Source organism: Mauremys mutica, chromosome 12, assembly GCF_020497125.1.
Source record: "Mauremys mutica isolate MM-2020 ecotype Southern chromosome 12, ASM2049712v1, whole genome shotgun sequence".
Lineage (NCBI taxonomy): Eukaryota > Metazoa > Chordata > Testudines > Geoemydidae > Mauremys > Mauremys mutica.
Window position 1 is genome coordinate 31,863,150 of NC_059083.1, and position 21,670 is coordinate 31,884,819.

At 51.9% G+C, this 21,670-nt stretch overlaps 1 protein-coding gene across 1 annotated transcript in view; it reads right to left on the reverse strand.

Moving 5' to 3' along the window:
• Positions 1 to 1,182: 1,182 nt before the first annotated feature.
• LOC123345549 (zinc finger protein RFP-like) overlaps positions 1,183 to 21,670 on the reverse strand; it is a 31,005-nt gene continuing 10,517 nt past the window's right edge. Inside the window, exon 7 of the mRNA XM_044982523.1 lies at positions 1,183 to 2,540. Coding sequence (XP_044838458.1) covers positions 2,032 to 2,540 — 509 coding nt within the window. The 3' untranslated portion in view covers positions 1,183 to 2,031. The remainder of the gene's footprint in view (positions 2,541 to 21,670) is intronic.

The following is a 21,670-nucleotide window of genomic DNA, read 5'->3' on the forward strand; positions in this document are numbered from 1 at the left end:
TACATTGCTGTCAAGGTTCCCCCCCCACTCTGAACTTTAGGGTACAGATGTGGGGACCTGCATGGACCCTTCTACGCTTAACTATCAGCTTAGATCTGGTTTTGCAGCCACCATCCAGTTTCCTCAGTCAGGAACACCCCCCTTCCTCCTAAAACCTTCCCCTCCCTTGAGAGACTTTTTCACCAAGTTCCTGGTGAACACCGATCCAACTGTCAGGGACTCGAACCCCGACAGCGAAGTTCGTTGTCTGACCGCAGAGAGACAGGCAACACCAGCAAGGTCCGATCAAAAGCTCTTTATTGACAAGTGCACGCGTCAATAGAGAGCAACTCGTCTCCAGAGAGAACCAGCCCCCCTTTACAGCTTAGTATTAGCCTATATAGACAGTTTTATTACGTCATAGATCATTCACTTGAGCAACCCACCCCCTTTGTCTAACAACTAGAAATTAGACACCTTTTAATATATACGCATGCCTAGTCTCTACAGCATTAAATTGTTAATATTTTAACAAGCGCCAAAAGTTAGGAATGTAAGGGAGTTAAACACACCGAACACTAAACCAGGGAGTTAGAGTCAGAACTGTGAGATGCTTGTGTTTCTTATCAGTTCTTCAAACACTGTTTCTAACACAACACAGCTGGTACCAGCCCCCTCACTTATCTCACTCTTTCCCAGGGCTTTATGAGACAAAGCTGCTTCTCAGTATTTTTCCACTCTGGGATTACCCAGAAACCTCTGTTAGCCTGACTTCAGTCAGGTTGGCATAACTGGTTTTGTGCTACATCTTTATTCAGGCCTAACACAACCCCTTGGATCTTAACACAAGGAGAATTTAACCATCCCCTCTCCTTTCCCCCACCACTTCATGGTGAGTCCAGATTCAATCCCCTTGGATCTTAAAACAAGGAAAAATCAATCAGGTTCTTAAAAAGAAAGCTTTTAATTAAAGAAAGAAAGGTAAAAATAATCTCTGTAAAATCAAGATGGAAAACACTTTACAGGGTAATCAGATTCATACAACCCAGAGGAACCCCTTCTAGCCTTAGATTCAAAGTTACAGCAAACAGAGGTAAAATCGTCTCAGCAAAAAGGAACATGCCTTGTCTGGCTGTTACTTACAAGTTTAAAACATGAGAGACTGGTTCAGAAAGATTTGGAGAGCCTGAATTGATGTCTGGTCCCTCTAAGTCCCAAGAGTGAACAACCCCCAAAACAAAGAGCACAAACAAAAGACTTCCCCCCACCAAGATTTGAAAGTATCTTGTCCCCTTATTGGTCCTTTGGGTCAGGTGTCAGCCAGGTTTCCTAGCTTCTTAACGCTTTAAAGGTAAAAAAGGATTTTGGTGTCTCTGGCAATGAGGGATTTTATAGTACTGTACACTGGAGGGCTGTTCCCTTCCCTTTATAGTTATGACAACTGCTCAGAGCTGTGAAAACTTACACACCCTGTGTGATGTAGTTAGGTCAATCTAACACCTGATGTAGATGCAGACTGCTCAAGGGAAAATTTTTTGTTGCTCTAACTACTGCCTCTCCTGGAGGTGGATTTATTGCATTGATGGTAAAACCTCTTTTCTCCTCCTGCACCCCCAGAAGTTCTTCACCCCTTCCCCTCCCATATCTGGTGCTGCAGGGAGAGAGGGGGAGGAGCTTCCAGGGGTCACAGAGCTAAGAGGCCAGAGGTTGGGTAGACAGGAGTCCTCCAGGGCATAGGGGCTAGGATTACTTGGCTAGAGAAACCCATTTTTCCATTCTCAGTGGGCTCTTCCCCACGATGTCTCAGTGGCACTGTCTGACCCAGGATCCCCAGAGTCCTCCTGGATCATAGAGGACAGGAGCAAACAGGCTGCACAGTCCCTGGGTCAGTGATGGGATTGGCTTCTCTACCACACAGGAGCCTCCAGGATCATAGAGACGGGATGATAGAAAGGCCACAGGGAGAGGTCATAGAGACAAGGGTGTGTGAGGCTAGAGAGACTGATCTCAGGGCTTCCAGTGAGCTATTCCCCAGCCCCTCCCCTGCGTGTCTCAGGGACACAGGCTGAGCCGGGATCCCCCCACCCAGAGCCAGGGTCGGATTCTCTCCCCAGGGATGGAGCCCGGCGGGAATGTGAAGATCGGGGCCTCGTCACCAGCATCGATAAATGTCACCTGCCCCCGGTCACAGTCCAGACAAACCCGGATCCTGCTGGGGAACCGGCTCAGGGGCAGGGGGGTCACAGGGAAGGTGAGAGCCCGGAACTGACCCAGCCACTGCACAGCCCAGATCCCCCCCTTAGGGCTAAGGCTGAACCCTTCCTTCCTCCTCACAGACTCTCTGGCCACCCCCACAGCCCAGAATAGCCCACCCCCCACCTCCACCTCCCAGCAATGTCTCCCCGAGGTGAATCCCTCACAGCCCAGCACACAACCACAAGTATCAAATCTCTCAGGGTTCTTGGGCAGTCGCTGCCGTCTGTCTCCCCATCTCACACTTTTCCGATCCTCAGACAGGACGAGGTTGGGATGAGCCGTGTCTGGATCCAGAGTCACATTCGCTGGGGAGAGAGAATCAGAGCGTTATGGGCAGAGCTTGGCCCTGGGGGAAGCTGGGACCATTTCTCAAACTCCCCAGCATCCCCATCCTGGCTGGGTCAGTCCTGGATCCCAGGGAGCTGCCTCTGTCCTGGGCACCTGAGACTGAGCAGGGAGGTTACTGCAGCTCCTCAGAGTAGTGATCAATCTATCGGGGATCAATTTATAGAATCTAGTCTAGACGAGAAGAATTGATCCCCGAGCTCTCTCCCCGTCAACTCCGGTTCTCCCCCGCCGCGAGCGGAAGCGGAGTCGATGGGGGAGGGGCAGTATCTTAGCTCAACCTCCCCCACCCCTTAGCATAGACCCGGGCCTAGTGTGTTTCTCATTTGCTTCCAGAAGCTTCAGCTCCCTGCTCCCTCTGCTGGGGCTGCTCCATTCCCAGGGGCACAGACACATCCAGGAAGGGATCAGAAGCTTTTATTGAGCAGGGAGCAGAGGAGGCCGGTACCAGCTTTATACCCCAGAGAGAAACTCCCTCCCCTAAGGCAGCCTCCACTCCCAGGCCAGGGAACAGAGAGGAAGGTGCAGCATTGGGGAAGATCTGCTTAAAACCATAGAGTAGGAGGTGGCACTGTTGATCTGTTTCCTTATTAAAACCTGCCCAGGATGGGTTTCTGGGGGGGCCTAAGAGCAGCCCCCAGCCCAGGTCCCTGCTCACTGGAATGTGATGTTGGCTTGGGATCTCCCCAGGAGTTCCGGACCCTTGGTAGAAGTTGGGGGTGGGGCACGAGGTCCCACCACTGGCGGCCCCGCACACTCCGTGGCCCTGCCCCATTACTCCTCTTCCCACCAAGTCCCTGACCCCTGGGAGCATTGCCTGCTGGGGAGAGCTCATGACCCTCCACCTGTCCTGGGTGGGTCTCTGGGGGCCTGAGAGCAGTCCCAGTCCCATGTACACGCTCCCCGGGGTGCTCCATCCAGAGCAGGTGGAGGGTGCAGGGCTCAACAGGGCCGCTCGGGCTCCCTGGGTGGGAGCCCAGCTCTGGTTACTGGCCTGGCCAGGGGCAGGGTCTCGGGGGAAGAGGAGCAGGGGTTGGACTGCTGAGAGGGGCCAGTGCAGGGAAGAGGCTCCAATCTCACCCTGTCTGTGTGCTCCGAGTGGTTCCCCTCTTTTTCTCTCCAGTGCAGACGGCAGAGTGTCTGGAGGGGGAAAGGATAAGAGAGGTCAGATTTCAGGCTTCATCTTTATAACAGTATCATCACTCTGATCTCCTAGAACTGTGTTTTCATCATGACACAGAAAGAGACGGAGACACACTCAGGTATTTAATGTGAAAAGGTCTGAAACCTCTTTCCTCTCTCATTCAGGCATCTCCCAGCAATGGGCCCAACATCCTTGTGAACTCCCAACTTGTCAAAAGACATGAAATTGTAGAAAAGATCCTTGGGTCCTGATTCTGTCATCCCAGATCTGCTTAGGTTTCATCAGGGGAAGTTTGAGTCGTAAGACTGACGTCCCAGTTATGCTGGTACACCCTCAAGGTGATATTGGACACTGGACTATGAACTATTTCTGAAGAACTCTTTACAGCTAGAAAGCTCGCCATCTCCGCTATGAATCTGAACCTCGATGAATCAAACGCATGTCTGTATGTACACTGATCTTTTAACCATACTCTCTCTCTTTTGTTTTTTAATAAAGTGTAGTTTCGTTAACAAGAAATGGCTGTAGCGTGTATTTGTGTAAGATCTGAAACATTTGTTAACCTGGGGAGTAATGTGTCCGACCCTTTGGGATTGGTAGAACCTTTTCTGTTATATGATGAAGTAAGATTTTCAGAAATCGTTGTATTTGACATAAGGGAAATGTTTCCTTAAGTGACCTTGTTATTAAGTGGTGTGTTCATTAAGTTCCCCTGTGGGACAAAGAGATGTTTCGACCACACAATGTGGTCAAAGACACCAGACACCCACAATGTGCTGCCCAGGAGCAGTTAGCAAAGTCCAAAAAATCCCATGTGGAGAAAAGGGTCAAAGTGACCCGTGCACATCAGTGTGTAATGACTGGTAATGAACGAATCAGAAACAAGAATAACTTGAAAATATCTTGGACAGCAAAAGCCCTGCCAGTTAGAAGATACTTACAATGCATAACACACATGCGTGTGTAGTGTATGAGTTATACAAGATACTTCCTATTCATAAAATTCAAAGGTGATTGGAAAAGAACTAATAAATATAGCCACCATCCTAGCCACCATGGATGTAGAGGCTCTCTACACAAACATCCCACACACAGATGGAATACAAGCTGCCAGGAAAAGTATCCCTGATGATGCCACAGCACAACTGGTGGCTGAGCTCTGTGCCTTTATCCTCACACACAACTATTTCAAATGTGATGACAATATATATCTCCAGATCAGTGGCACCGCTATGGGCACCTGCATGGCCCCACAACATGCCAATATTTTTATGGCCGACCTGGAACAACGCTTCCTCAGCTCTCGTCCACTCACGCCCCTTCTCTACCTACGCTACATTGATGACATCATCATCATCTGGACCCATGGGAAGGAGACTCTGGAAAAATTCCACCACGATTTCAACAGCTTCCACCCCACCATCAACCTCAGTCTGGACCAGTCTACACGGGAGTTCCACTTCCTAGACACCACGGTACAACTAAGTGATGGTCACATTAACACCACTCTATACCGAAAACCTACCGACCGTTATGCCTACCTTCATGCCTCCAGCTTCCATCCCGGGCACATCACACGATTCATTGTCTACAGCCAAGCACTGAGGTACAACCGCATCTGCTCTAACCCCTCAGACAGAGACCAACACCTACAAAATCTCCACCAACCATTCTCAAAACTACAATAGCCGCACGAGGAAATAAGGAAACAGATCAACAGAGCCAGACATGTACCCAGAAGCCTCCTACTGCAAGACAAACCCAAGAAAGAAACCAACAGGACTCCACTGGCCATCACATACAGTCCCCAGCTAAAACCCCTCCAACGCATCATCAGGGATCTACAACCCATCCTGGACAATGATCCCACACTTTCACAGGCCTTGGGTGGCCGGCCAGTCCTCGCCCACAGACAACCTGCCAACCTGAAGCATATTCTCACCAGTAACTGCACACCGCACCATAGTAACTCTAGCTCGGGAACCAATCCATGCAACAAACCTCGATGCCAACTCTGCCCACATATCTACACCAGCGACACCATCACAGGACCTAACCAGATCTGCCACACCATCACCGGTCCATTCACCTGCCCATCAACCAATGTAATATACGCCATCATATGCCAGCAATGCCCCTCTGCTATGTACATTGGACAAACTGGACAGTCCCTAAGGAAAAGGATAAATGGACACAAATCAGATATTAGGAATGGCAATATACAAAAACCTGTAGGAGAACACTTCAACCGCCCTGGGCACACGATAGCAGACCTTAAGGTGGCCATTCTGCAGCAAAAAAACTTCAGAACCAGACTCCAAAGAGAAACTGCTGAGCTCCAGTTCATCTGCAAATTTGACACCATCAGCTCAGGATTAAACAAAGACTGTGAATGGCTTGCCAACTACAGAACCAGTTTCTCCTCCCTTGGTTTTCACACCTCAACTGCTAGAACAGGGCCTCATCCTCCCTGATTGAACTAACCTCGTTATCTCTAGCTTGCTTGCATATATATACCTGCCTCTGGAAATTTCCACTACATGCATCCGACGAAGTGGGTATTCACCCACGAAAGCTCACGCTCCAAAACGTCTGTTAGTCTATAAGGTGCCACAGGATTCTTTGCTGCTTTTACAAATCCAGACTAACACGGCTACCCCTCTGATAATAAATATATAATCTGGATGTGTAAAATACGTCAGACATTGTAAGGAGCATCATAGGAGAAATGCATCATGACCTGCCTGTGCCCCAGGAGAAGGTAAGTGGGCAGTATTTCTTTCAGTATGTCTGTCATTTCTTACTTTAACAGTAACTGTAATGGCAAGACATGCTTTTGGAACAAATAACGGGTTGAATTAATTAGTCTGAGTGTCTTGGACCCTAAGTGTGTGGCATTCTCATCCAACAATTAAATAGAAGCATAATCTAACTATTAACCAATTGACCAGAGCCATTCTCTTTCCACAGTCTCAGACACTTATCCCAGTTTCCCCTCCTAGATCCCTTCTAGGTACCTTTGAACTTCCTCAGAGCCTCCAGTAGAGCAATAGTTTTCTGGGAGAAACCACTGACTCGCTCTTCCAGTTCAGGAGAAATCTTCTCTGGCTGCTGCAACTTCCTCTTCTCACACCTGGGGAGAAACAATGTCATGTGATTACAATTCATTGTGACACTCATTATAAGTGGTTGCCAGGGAGTCGCTGCTCTAATGGGCCTGGAGTTAGAATTCCTCTGCTTTTCCCAGCTACAGAAATCTGTCCCCTAGGAACTAGACTGAGGCACCAACTCCCACATCCCCAGCTCATTCCACGCAGGTCTCCAAACAGTCTTCAGGTGGGAAAGACTCTTGACCACTGCTGGCCTGGGCTGAATGGTAACCAGGGCCCCAGCAGTGACAGGACCATATTCCATCTCCACTATCCTGAGGAGGCCAGTCCCCCAGGGAGGTGACATCTCTGGGAAATACTTGGGGTCAGTCCTTCCCACTGAATGGAGAATCCCAGAGTTTTCTGTGCAAGGGTGAGAACCTCCGGATGAAGTTGATCAGAGAGATTTGTATCTAGAATGTGACCTTTCCCGCACATTTTTCTGTACAGCCCTGGGGAGATGCAGTGCTAACATCACCATTAAGCCCTTTCCCAGTATTGTGAAGTGCGAGGGGGAGTGAGAGGGAGCTACGTACCTGCTCAAGGTGCTTCTAACATCCTAGAGGGAAGGGAGAGAGAGAGAGGAAAGACTGTCAGTTCCATTTGATTCCCATAGGGGATCCCAGGGAAGGGATTTTGCAAATATGGGGAAGAGAGGCCCTGCCCTGATCCCAGGGCCATGGATTCCCTGAGCTAACGGGGCTTTTCCATCTCTAAGATCTCTGTCTGTAACTCTGCAAAGAACAATAGTCACTCACATGTCAGCAATGCACACGCCGAGTTACACTCAGATCTCAGACCGCTGGCTCCAGTGCTTATGATTCAGGAGCCCTCCCTTCCCTGTGTGGGGATCTGGGATGTTTCTAACCACAGGTGCTGGCTTCTAATTTGTCCCTGGAGGTGCTCAACCCCAGGCCCTGCCCCGACTCCACCCCTTCCCCAATGCCACACCCCCACTCTCCCTCTTACCACTGAGGCAGGTGGGAAGTGCTGGGAGGGAGGGGGAGGAGTTGATCGGTGGGCATGAGGCGCTAGGGGTAGAGTGGGGGAGCTGGCTGCCAATGGGTGCTAAGCACCTACTAATTTTTTTCCCTGGGTGCTCTGGCCTTTAAGCACCCATGGAATTGGTGCCTCTGTTTCTCCCTGTCTCACCTGCAGGAATTCACTCGCTGGCTTCTGACACTTCCCCTCCAGCTCACTGATCAGCTCACTGAGATGGGAAATCTGCTTGGAGAGTTTACTGACATTTTCATTTTGGATCCTCACAATCTCCTCATCCAGCTTCCCCAGCTGGGCCAGCAGGAGTCGCTCTTGTTCCTTCAGGAACTGCCACAGTTGCTGAAATTCAGACACAATCTTCTGCCTCTTGGTTTGTGTTTGTTTCTGTATGAAAATAGGGGAAGGGCTGGTCAGGGACATGGATGTAGCCTGGGGTCCTTTCACGGAGAGCTGAGTGTGCAGGAAGGAGAACTTTGTTGAAAATCCTAAGATTTCTGACATTTGACTTTACCCTAGGGAGAGGATTCTCTCACAGCTTCCCCTTCAGCCCCTGTATCTCTGAAAGGGAGGTTTCCATGTCTGTCATGTTAGTATATTATGTCATTCATGGTCTCTGGGAATTCAGACCCAGAGCAGCAGGACGCAGGACTCAGCACTACACTGACAGAGACACCAGGGGAGAAAAAAGAAACAAACATGTTAATGCACGAAATGACCAGACACAGTGGACAGCACTTCACAGGTGACATTCAGTTCACTTGGGGAGTATTTCTGGGCAAGTCACAAGAGCTAGACATTAACTGACCAGCTGAAATGGAAGCTTAGGGCTTGTCTATGCACAAATCTAACTCAGTAATCCATGGTCATGGAGAAACACGCACAAGCCCACATTCACCAAGGCCACACAGGAATCTGCCTCCAAACAGACCTCCCACTGCCAGTCCCTGCTGGTTCATAACAACAGGCACCTACCAGATACTCCTGGCTTTTCCCCTCTCCGGTCACTTTCAATCCCAGCAGCTTTTCTCGCTCTGCCCTCAGAGTCTTCAATTGGGTCTGGATTTTTTCCTGAAGAAACAGAAAGGATTTGGGAACTTGAATTTGAATGGTTGAGAGGGGTGTGGAGCTTTTCGTTTTTTCATCCAAGATGACTGTTGGTCCTAATCACTTTGTGTCATTATCAGACTCATTACCAATTCAGATTCAGTCTTTTTAGTAATTAGACAGAGATCTCAATTATAACCACGCATTATTGGTATTTGTGAATTGATGAGTGGTACAGAGCATAGCAGGACATTGGAGTCACATGGAGATGAATCAATAAATCTGTTCTTGAGGTTTAATGAACAAAGTGATACAAATCCCAGAAGCCACCAGGTTTTCAATATGGGCTGGGATTTCAGCCCTGAAGCCCTGGGGACTTCACTGGTTGGGCTGAGCTGGTCTAGGCACCGGGGCAAACCCCATGAGACGTCGGGAGGCCATTCGTCTGTTTGGAAGCTCCACAGTCCCAGTTTTGTGGAGCACTATTCGTGTCTGGTAGGCACCCAGCACTGGGTGTGGCTTCGTCCGGTGAAAAAGAGGGAAGAGGAGACCGAGGATGCAGGAGGACACCAGTGAGCGTGGGGGCAGGGGTGTGAGTGGCACTTCCATGCAGAATGATGCAGGTGGGGTCGAGCTGACAAAGGCGGGGGAGGGCCCAAGCAGGCTGATCAATTCAGGTGCGGGAGGGCCTCATGCAGGCAGGCATAGGGATGTCCTACATTCTGGCGATGCCTCAGGGCCCCTCCTAATTAGGCAGATTTGTAGAAGGAACTGTTGGGGTTTGCCCCAGTGCTGCCCTAAATCCTTTCCGTGGCAATGCCCTCTGGGTGGGTCCCCACTGTCCCATTCCCTGGTAAAGATCCCGGAAGTAGTGCATTCTGGGAGATTTCTAAAGGCTGCCTGGGGGGACTAACAGAACAGCTCTGGCTGGTCCCTGCCCACGTACACAACAGAACAGGTCAGACTGGCAGCGGTCAGCTCCAGCCTGGGGTTGGTTTTGCTACAACCCAGTGTAATCCCAGTGGTACTTGGAATGGACCTGAGCTGCGTGGAGCCCTTTTGTGTGCGGACTGAAGGTACTCGGGGTCCCACACAGCGTTTAGCCCAGTGATCTCCTCTAGTCCAGACCAGTAGCATCTGAGTTTAACCCCTCATGGAGCAACACAGGAGTTCAGGTTCCCCCTGGGAAACCTGGTATCCCTGGTGAGTCTGGGGCTTTTCTCAAGGAGTCTTTTCCTCCTACTGTCCACATGTCATCATTGCTCCGTGCTCCTGAGGGGGACAGTGTATTCTAGTGGTTAGGGCACTGGGCTTGGCCTTGGAAAAATGGGGGTTTATACCTGGCTCTGACACTGACCTACTGAGTCACCTTGGACAAATCACTTCCCCTCTTTGTGCCTCAGTTTCCCCTCCCACCTTTTGTCTCTCTTGTCCAGTTAGACCAGGGGTGGGACAACATGGGAGCGGGGAGGGGCCAGCCTCCCCAGCCAGGAGATCAGGGGACGAGCAGGATGGGCCTGTGGCTGGATGTGGCCCGCAGGCCATAGTTTGCTCACATCTGAGTTAGATTGTATATGGCTCAGGGCAGGGATTGTTCCTCACTGGGTTTTCTACAGGGCCCCCCACAATCGAGGTCAGATCTCATCTGGGGGCTGTAGGGGCTGCTGGGATGCCTATAACAATAATAAACACTGTGACACAGTCAGTAATAACAGCCACAGCTTGTAACTCCCCCTTCTCCGGTCTGAAGGCAGCACTCCCACATAGACTGGCCTGCAGCTCTTGTGAATCAAACCTCACTAGTCATTTAATGACTTCTGGTCTGCAGAGAGTTCCCTTAGTTCACTGGTGGGAACTGGGTTTGAAAAGGTTTCAGCTGCTCAGAGAAAAGTTTCCCACATCAGACAATTTTTAAATCTCTTAACAAGCACCAAAAGTTAGGAAAACAAAACAGACAGAAAACTGAACCAGGGAGTTAGAGTAAAGACGCTGGGAGGCTGGGGTTTCTTATCAGTTCTTCAAACAAACTGTTGCTAACACAGCACAGCTGGGACTATGCCAGGAATGCAGCCCCTCGCTTATCTCACTTTTTCCCAGTGCTTTGTGAGACATGCTGCATCTCAGTATTTTTCCACTCAGGGATTACCCAGAAACCACTGTTAGCCTGACTTCGGTCAGGTTGCCATAACTGGTTTTGTGCTACATCTCTATTCAGGCCTAACAACAGGGCCACACCCAGCAAGGCCTGCACTGATTTTCTCCCTATTTGTCAGTCCCAGCAGAGAGGCCAGGAACTCAGTGCTGTACTGAGACCAAGCTCCTCCCCACCAGGTGAGGGCTGGGGCCCAGTGGCCAAGGGCAGCGGGTGTGAGGGGAGATGGCACTAGGGGTCCTGCACTGCACAGGGTGTGGGACAAACAGAGAGATCTAGGGGTCCCTGGTTCAGTGCTGGGTGTGCTGGCCAAGACAGCAGCCGTCACACCTGTTCTTAGCCTGGCGGCTCCTGCTTCTGTTTCCCTGCACAGTCTCCCCAGCTCTCGGGGACTCCTGACTCTCTGCAGATGGCAATGGGTGTGAAGGGAGCTGGCGCTGGGGCTCCTGCACTGTACAGGGGATGGGCTAACCAGAGATCTCCTGTCCCCAAGGCTCTCAGGCCACTTGTCCAGCCTGGCTGCAGGAGGGGATCTGGGGACAGACAGAGGGGGCCTGGGAGAGTCTGGGGGGGCAGCCACCTAGGAACAGACACTGAAATCCAGCGGTGGTGAGAAAGGCAAAGGGGCAGGTGCTCAGGGCTGTGTCCCTTAGATATTCACCGCTCATGTCAGTGAAGATGCTGATTGGGTGGTCACTAGGGGTTGAACAATCAAAATTATAATTCAACGTACAATGGATCTTAGTAATTGGTGTCAAACAATGACTGAGAAACCTTCACCAGCTACTTCCCCAGGGATGTCGATAGCCAGAGTGTTAATAAACTTTTTTTGCAAGCAGAGACCCCAAGGCACAAGAAGATCCCACGCCCTGACCTAGTGCCTCTTGAAAGCAGAGGAAAGATTCCCACTCACATAAAAAGATTTTGGATCAATCTCTGAGTGACTTGGTCAGTCACCCTGAGTGCCAGTCACTGCACCCCAAAACTGGGTTCTCTGCACATGCAGTGCAGGGGGGTTGGGCAGGTGAAATCCACCCCCATTCTGGGGCCAGGACATAGGGCCCCAGCACAGCACAGCCCGTGCACCCTAAAGTCAGCCCCTCCCCCAGCCTGTGCAGGGATGGGGCCACAGAGAGGGGCTGGCCCTGGGAAGAAGCTGGCATGGCGGGCAGGGGCTGTTCCTCATGGGGAGGAGCTGATCAGCTGCCCTGCCCTGCCCTGCACTACCACTGCCTGTGACACTCTGCATGTGCCCAAGGCTTGCAGTGGCCTCCTGCCCCAAAACTGTGCCCATGTCAAAAAATGGGCAGAGCTCAGTGGCCTCACCACCATGGCCCCTGGTCTACCCTGCTCCAGTGCCCCTGGATCTCCTCACTGCTAAATGGGCTAGTTTTAGGGCTTTGTGTCTTGGCCACTGTCGCTTTGGTTGGTAACTTTAGCTACAATCCCAGGGAGATTTTTGCACTGGAATTTTCTCCTAATTTAAAGACAATCTTCTCCTAAAATCTCACCCTGGCTGAATGGTCCTAGGGATTTCCCCTTTTCTCTCCAGTTCAGACAGCAGAGTGTCTGGAAGAGGAAAGGAGAAGAGAGGTGAGATTTAAGGCTTTCATATTATTACAGCGTCCCCAGTCTGAACTCCCAGAACTGTGTTTTAATTATGACAGAGAAATAGACAGAGAAACACTTGGGTATTTAATATAAAAAGGTCTGAAACTGTCTATTTTGTCCCTCATTCAGGCATCTCACAGCAATGGAACCAACATCCATGGAGCCTCACAACCATCCCAGGACAAACAATCTGTAAGTGAGATTTACTTTTCCCTCATCATCCCCTCCCACCCCTCAGACTCCAGTTGGTTTGTCTCATTAACTTGCTGCCTTTTGTCATAACCAAACCCAGATCATGCAAAGACTTTGGCATACAAGTAACTTTACCCACTTGGGTTCCTTTGACACTAACGGGATGTTCAGAGTGCCCTGGAGCGCTGGCTGCAGCCCCCATGCGCCACTGGGATTCCCCTTCCAGGAGACATTGAAGCTGCTTCTCCTCCAGCACCTAGTCCAATCTGTCCTCTTGCTGCTGCAGCTCACTGCTATTGGCAGTGTGGTCACTCCAGCAGTGTCAGCATGTTTACATGCACCCCATCTGGGAATCACACCTCCCAGGTGCTGTGTAGACGTGCCCTCACCGAACTAGGATATTCGCAATGTAAATAGGGTCTGAATGAGCTCTCCCCTGACACCTAGTGATGAGCTGGGGAAGAGGACTTCAGGAGCTGCCATGTTTGCATGAACACCCCCACCCTGCCTCGGTGCTCAGCATGATGGGGCTGCTTTGCCCAAACGATCCCTTTTGGCTGGTATTGGATCACCAGTCAGTTTCTTATTGGGGGCAGAGGTACTAAAGCAGGGGTAGGCAACCTATGGCATGCGTGCCGAAGGCGGCACGCGAGCTGATTTTCAGTGGCACTCACACTGCCCGGGTCCTGGCCACCGGTCCGGGGGGTTCTGCATATTAATTTAATTTTAAATGAAGCTTCTTAGACATTTTAAAAACCTTATTTACTTTACATACAACAATAGTTTAGTTTTATATTATAGACTTATAGAAATAAACCTTCTAAAAAACGTTAAAATGTATTACTGGCACGCAAAACCTTATGTTAGAGTGAATAAATGAAGACTCGGCACAGCACTGCTGAAAGGTTGCCGAGCCCTGTACTAAAGTGTTGGTATCCTTGTGTGTGAATCAAGGGCAGCAGAACTGTGCTTGGCATACCCTCATTGAGAGGCTCACCCTCAACTCAACTGCCCTTGCTGGGCAGGAGATGTTGGTGCCAAAGACTAGTGGAGCTGTGAGAGGGGCGGGTGAGATATCTGTACTAGATGGTATAAGCCCTGGATGCTCTCCAATCCTTTCTGTGTCCACTGTGTAATCATAGAGCTGGTTAAGATTCAATGGGGAGTTTTGTAACATACCAACAGATCTGCAATCACTGATTGTCAGGTCTCATCATTAGATCTTCGTTGGGAGAGTTGCTCTGATACAGTAGACTGCCCTGTCTGTGCTACCAGTGAGGCTCCCCCACTAGCAGCTGAAATCACTGAGAGCTGTGCTAAGTGGTGTGACGTGAAGATGTCCCAGAGAGTGTAGGGTGGCGAGCCAATAACTGGCTGAGCAGCTGGTGCGCTGGTAAGTAGAGCTGTGAGTGGCTGGCAGGGCCGGCTCCAGATGCCAGCGCGCCAAGCCTGCGGAAGGTCTGCTGGTCCCGCGGCTCTGGTGGAGCATCCACAGGCATGCCTATGGGAGGTCCACCGGAGCCGCGGGACCAGTGGACCCTCCGCAGGACGTCTGCGAGAGGTCCACCGGCGCCGCGGGACCGGCGCCTGGCAGAGCACCCACCGTGGCTTGCCGCCCTGCTTGGGGCGGCGAAAATCCTAGAGCCGCACCTGGTGGCTGGCAAGGCAGCCGGTGCCAGAGGAAATGCCTGGACAGTGGAGCAAGCAAGATGCACCCCCTGGTCCCCGCCAGGGTGAGAGGTGAACTCTGGAGATGCACCTCTACATTTTGGGTCTTCACTGTGAGTGCTGCAGAGGGAGAAGGGGTGGGCACGTCAAAGGAACTTTTGGTTGCTTGAATTAAAAACCTGAGACAAAAGGTCACTGCCCAATGTTTTCCAGGGTGATTGTTTTGCTCATGGTTTTATGTTTATTAATCCAGCTTGCAGCAGTTCCCCTAACGAATGCTGTGCAATTTCCCTCCTTTCATTCAAAGGTTCTGTTCTACATTCACACTCCGTGCTTGCAAGAGGGGAGCTATTGCCTCTAGAGGCACCCAGGGGTGGTGTGTAATTTTCTCAGGTTACTGGTGGGGCTGGAGCCGGGTCTATTGTATTGTTGAAAAGGAACCCCTAGATCAGTGGTTCCCCAACTGGAGTTTGTGAACCCCTGGGGATTCATGAAATGTTACAGGGGCTTCTCGGGGAAAAATTCCCTAATGGCGGACAGAGCTGTCCCTAGGCACCCTGGGCAGCCCGGGTCAGCAGCCCAGATCTCCTGGACTTCCAAGAGCGAAGCAGGGCAAAGCCAGCATCTCTATCACGCTGAGGAGATTTAAACTTCAAGACTCCTTAGAAGAAATGGAAAGGGAGGGGATATTTTTTAATGTTTTTAAAATTAAATAGGCAGAACAAGTTTAAGATTTGTTGTAATGTGCATTGTTTGCCTGCACTGCTCAAGACCTGAATGCTTGTGTAGGAGGAACTCTGTGAGTTGGCCAGGGGTGAAAGTAACTTACTGGGCTTACCGGTACTGCTGGAGTCCTGAGGGGGCATGGCCTCAACCAGACGAGGTGGTACCTCTCAAGATTTAAAGGCCCTGGGGCACTAGCTGTGGCTGGGAGCCCCAGGGCCTTTAAATCAACCAGGAGCTCCCAGCTGCAGAGGTGGCTGGGAGCCCCCGGGGCTCAGGAGAAAATTAAAAGCCTGGGGCTCCAGCTACCATGGCGCTCCAGACCCTTTAAATCCCCACTGCAGCTCCGGCTGCCGGAGCCACGGACGTGGAGTTTAAAGGGCCCTGGGCTGCCCACAGCAACGGCACCCAAGCCCTTTAAATCCGGCTCCAGCCTGGCCACCGAAGCCGCGGGCGGAGGGTTTAAAAGGGCTCTGGGCTGAGCACAGCCACGGCACCCCAGAGCACTTTAAATCCGGCCCCAGCCCAGCCGCCAGAGCCGCGCGGGGGGGGGGGGGGAGGATTAAAGGGCCCTGGACTGCCAGCTGTGGTGGGGAACCCAGAGCCATTTAAGTCCCTGCAGCGGAAGCAGGTGCGGTCCAGCACGGCATACAGGCTCTTGCCAGTACGCCATACCGGCCTGTACCAGCTTACTTTCACCTCTGGAGTTGGCTTCTTAAATACCTTCCTGCTGTTTCACATCTGATGCTCCTTGATGAAACCTAGGAGCCTTGTCTTATAACAGGCTTATTCAAAGTGACACACGCTACGAAAGTGTGAGCTTAGAAGTGTGCTGCCGTTTTCATAACGTAATAAAAATACTGTCACGATAAATGATAATTAATAATAAATAGTGTGTAATAAGCATGTCATAAAAACAAATTGTATAATTTATAATCACTGCTATTATAATTTATACTCAGGTAAAGGAGAAAATCCCTGGAAATATTCATTTTTAGGAAGGGGTTCACAGGACTTGACATTTTAGTGAAAGGGGTTCATGGGTTGTTAAAGTTTGGGACCCACTGCCCTAGATATTGAACCCAGGCGTGGTTGCTGCCAGCTCCCCCCGGCAGAAGGGTTATATTAATACACAGTGAGGGCATCCACAGCCACACACAGACTTGCACTGAAACAATAGGTGGGAACTAAACCCCCTTGAGTGATTTCAGTGGCAATGTGTGTGCAGAGAAGCCTTGGCTCGGCTGTGTCTTGCTGAACATCTAACCACCCGCCTGGGACCAGCCGGGCTACAGGAGCTGCCTGGGTTTAGGTCAGAGGCAGCTGGTGTGTGTTAGTGACAACGCATGAAAATGGCAACAACTCATTAATCTGGAGCAAACCTGGAGCTGAAGGGTGATTTCATGGTAAATCTTCTAAGATTTATGTCATTGCAATCCAGGGCCGCCCAGAGGATTCCGGGGACCCGGGGTCTTCGGCGGCAGGGGGCCCTTCCGTTCCTGGACCCGCCGCCGAAGTGCCCTGAAGACCCGCGGCGGGGGCCCCCCTCTGCCGAATTACCGCCGAAGCGGGACCCGCCGCCGAAGCGCAGCCCGGTCTTTGGCGGTAATTACCGCCGAAGACCGGGCTGCACGTCGGCGGCGGGTCCCGCTCCGTCTTCGGCGGTAATTCGCCAGCGGGGGGTCCTTCCGCCCCGGAGCGGAAGGACCCCCCGCCGGCGAAGACCGGGAGCGGCAGAAGCTCCTGCGCCCGGCCACACAAGCATGGGGCTCGGGGCCTGGGGCAAATTGCCCCTCTTGCCCCCCCTCTGGGCGGCCCTGTTGCAATCTAAAGGTCACAGCTGAGCCCCTTCAAAACACGAGCTAAGAGCTAGAAAGAAGAGTTTAGGTTTTAATTGTGTAAAACTCCAACCACAAAAGGGAAAGTAACAATCCAACCCATTCCCCACCCCAATCCCCCAACCTGTTCCAGCTGCCCCAGTCTCTTCTTGTCATTTTGTCTCCTTGGGCCAATACCGAGTTCATTATCACTGTGTTGACTGGGTCTGCTGGGGGGAAATACAAGCCAGGGATCCATGTTTTGGTTTGTCTGACTCTGGGCAGAAGAGTATCAGGCCAGACAGAAGGGACAATGGGGACTGCTCGGCACACAAAGCTGGACATGCTCAAGTCCAGTTAGCAGCAATTGCTCCTCTGCACAGGCTCTTTGCTGCTGGAGCTCCCCGCAAATGCTTCCCACCAACGCATTTGCCTCCACAGGTCTAGCTTTTGACTGTGGTTGCACCAATTCTCCTTTGACCTGAGCAGTTAGCCAGTGTTTGGGGCCTTGCTAGGTTCTTCCATTGGCAGGAGAGAAATGGATTATAGGACTCAGGTATTTCTTTGGTGCAATCTTTATTATTTACAAACAATATCCACACATTCCTGTGCCCTGAACACGGTACAAACAAACAGCAGTTGGCAGTTTCTTTACTCAGAACTCCACGTCTGCCTTTCCGGGGAACCCCGGCCTGAAGCAAGCTCTGTGACTCAGTTTCCTGCTGGGATCACACTCAGGACTGGTTCTCTTGGCTTTCTGCCTCACGCACACCAAGCTGCCAGCCAGTCCCTCAGACCCTGTGTTTCCAGGCAGCTCCAGGGAAACCCCTCTTAGGCCTGCTCTACACTTAACACTTAGATCAACCTGGGAATGCTATTCAGGGCTGTGAAACTTTGTGTGCTGTGAGTGCCACAGCTAGATCGACCTAACCTCCGGTCCAGACAATGGAATTCTGCAGGTGACCTTGCTACAGCCTGTGAGAAAGGGGGATAAACTAGAGCGATGGAAAAAACACTTCCGGATGCATCTACACTATGGCACTTCAGTGACACAGCTGTAGGTCTGCTGTAGTAGCAATATTCTTCCTGAGACCTGGTCTACACCTAAAACTTAGGTCAGTCTAGCTACATCGCTTAGAGCTGTGAAAACTTTCACACCCCGTGTGATGTAGTCAGGGCCGGCTCCAGACCCCAGCGCAGCAAGCACGCGCGTGGGACGGCATTTGCCGGCAGGGGCGGCAGGCGGGTCCGGCGGACCTCCCGCAGTCATGCCTGCGGCAGGTCCACCGGAACCCCGGGAGCAGCGGACCTCCCGCGGGCATGACTGCGGAGGGGGCGCTCGGCCCGCGGCTCTAGTGGACCTCCCGCAGGCATGACTGCGGACGGTCCGCTGGTCGCGCGGCTCGGCTGGACCTCCCGCAGGCGTGCCTGCGGAAGCTCCACGGGAGCCGTGGGACCAGCGAACCCTCCGCAACTGCGGGAGGTCCAGCCGAGCCGCGTGACCAGCGGAGCCTCCACAGTCATGCCCGCGGGAGGTCCGCTGCTCCCGGGATTCCGGTGCACCTCCCGCGCATGACTGCTTGGGGCGGCCAAATTCGTAGAGCCGCACCTGGATGTAGTTAGGTCAATCTAACCCCTGATGTAGACGCAGATAAGTCAAGGGAAGATTTCTTTGTTGCTCTAACTACTGTGTCTTCTGGAGGTGGATTTACTGCATTGATGGAAAATCTCTTTTATCGACATAGGAAGTGTCTATGCTAGTCACTCATTTCTACTGGATATTGGGATGAATGCACACTCCACAGTCCCTGGGTCTCCTTCTCCCAGGCTTCCGGCTGGTGTGGAGCTTCCAGCTTCTTCCCAAACTGCCAAATCCCAATTAACTAATTCTGTGTCCCTGCCACCCCACATATGCCTGTCTCCAGCTCCACGTTAATACTGCCCCCCAACCCCACATCACTACTACCCCCAACCCCTCCATCAGTTGTGACCCCACAGCCCCCACGGCCCCTTTTCTCCTCCCATAACTGGTGCTGAAGGGAGGGAGGGGGAGGAGCTTCCAGGGGTCATAGAGCTAAGAGGCCAGAGGTTTGCATAGACAGGAGTCCTCCAGGCCATAGGGGCTGGGATTACTTGGTTAGAGAAACCCATTTTTCCATTCCCAGCGGGCTGTTCTCCCCAGATGTCTCAGTGACACTGTCTGACCCAGGATCCCAAGAGTCCTCCTCATAGGTGGCAGGTTCGTAAAATTTTTGGTGGGGCCCAAAATGGTGGTGTCCCCCCGCCCCCCCCGCTCTCACCCTGTAAGCTGATATAAAATGAAGCTACAATGCGTCAGCACCACAAGATTACAAGGGTCAATTAAAAGTGGAAAGTCAGAAGCAGCACTTGCCTGCTTCAATATACGGTATTACATTTTGTTACACCTGTTGTGATAAAGTGGGAATGTTCTTAATGTTTTCTCTCAATACTGTGTGGGTGCCTCAGTTTCCCCTGCAAAGTGCCAACTGACGGTGTTGGGGACAAAGAGATCAGGTGGCCTCCTTGTCCGGAAGAGACACAAAGGCCAGATGAGGGAGTGTCAGTTTGGAGCTGGCTGGGGAAATCGGGAGAGGCCCAGAACTTGGGTCTGGGCTCCCCACCCCCCCAAGATGGACCTGACTGAGGGGTCCTGTTTTCTGTACCTACAAGCTCTGTTTTAGACTGTATCCCTGTCATCTAATAAACCTTCTGTTTTACTGTCTGGCTGAGAGTCACATCTGACTGCGGAGTTGGGGTGCAGGGACCTCTGGTTGCCCCAGGACCTGCCTGGGCACACTCGCTGCGGAAAGTGCATGGTGTGGAAGGGCATGCTGAATGCTCCGAGGTCAGACCCAGGAAGGTGTAAGCTTCTTGCCCTGGAGACAGTATGCTCAGAGAGGAGGCTCCCCCAGAGTCCTGACTGGCTTTGTATGGAGTTGTTCCAAAGCATCCCAGCATCCCCTTCCACACCATGCGCTTCCCGGAAGTCTGCACAGGCACTGACACTCCCTCCTCTGGCCTTTGTCTCTTTTCCAGGCATTAGGAGGCCACCTGATCTCTTTGTTCTCCAACACCTTCAGTTGGCACCTTGCAGGAGGGTGGCCCAGGCCATCTGTTGCCTGGAGGCAGGGTTGCAGCCATTCTCTGTGCAGATGGCATCACACTGGCCCTCTAGGGCTTTACAACAATCACACCCCCTTATCCCACCATCTAGAGCCTTAAGAAATGCATTGGGGAAACTGAGGCACACAGACAGTATTCAGAGAAAACACCTGTATACGACCAGTTACATACTTTGAAGGGTGTAAAATAATCAAATATTGTGCTAAATACAATGATACTCCAAACACCTTCAGTTGGCACCTTGCAGGAGAGTGGCCCAGGCCATCAGTTGCCTGGAGACAGGGTGTCGGCCATTCTCTGTGCAGATGGCATCACACTGGCCCTCTAGGGCTTTACAACAATCACACCCCCTTATCCCACCATCTAGAGCCTTAAGAAATGCATTGGGGAAACTGAGGCACACAGACCATATTCAGAGAAAACACCTGTATACGACCAGTTACATACTTTGAAGGGTGTAAAATAATCAAATATTGTGCTAAATACAATGATACTCCAAACTGACCACCAAATTTAAGTTGCACGTTTTTCTCCTCAGGTGAGGGTTCTGGGGTGGGGCTGGGGATGAGGGGTTCACAGTGCAGGAGCGTGCTCGGTGCTGGGGGTGCAGGCTTTGGGATGAGGCAGGGCTGAGGATGAGGATCTTGGGGTGCAGATAGGCTGCCCCAGGGCTAGGGCCAGAGAGGACTCCCCATCACCACCACTGGCAGCAGCAAGCTCCAGGGGAGGGACCCCTCCTCTGCCCCCCTACCCCCCACAGCACACTCACTCTGCACCACAGTCACTGCACATGCTCCTAGGGCCCCTCAGGTCCAGAAAGCTCACTCCCCTCCCCTATGATGGGTACTGGGGGGGGGGGTTGCCATCACAGGTGGCCTTCCGTGCTGCCCCTCACCATAACTTCACTGTGGATGGGTGATGGGGCTGCCCCTTGCCCAGCATGGGGCAGAAGTGGGGTAGGCAGGGTGGTGGCTGGCTATGGGGTGGGGGAGCAGGGTGTCATAAAATTCATCCAAGCCCCAGCTGCTCAGGTCTAGGAAGCCTCCCTCTCCCATCCCTCCTGTGGCTGGTGGGTTGATGGGTGCTGGGGGAGGGGGCATTGCCTTCACATGTGGCTTCCTGCCTCCCCTGTGCAGCCTGCTGCTCCTCACTGGGGGTAGGAGTGGGGGCTGGAGCTGGGGCTGGGGCTGGGGCTGGGGCTAGGGGGGAATCATAGGGTCAAACACTCAAACATAATAAAAAAAATCATAGGGTCAAACACTCACGGAAGCCCCAAAAGCTGCTAAGGTGAGGGATGTCCCTCTCCTGGCGGAAAGTCCCGTTCGCGTCTCCTCCAGGTAGGGGCAGGGGAGGGGAGAAGAGGCCCCCTCCACTCCCCTCCCCCTCTACAGCAGCAGTTAGTTAGCATTGTTCTTATGCTAATGCGGCAGCTGTAGCCTTAGGCTAC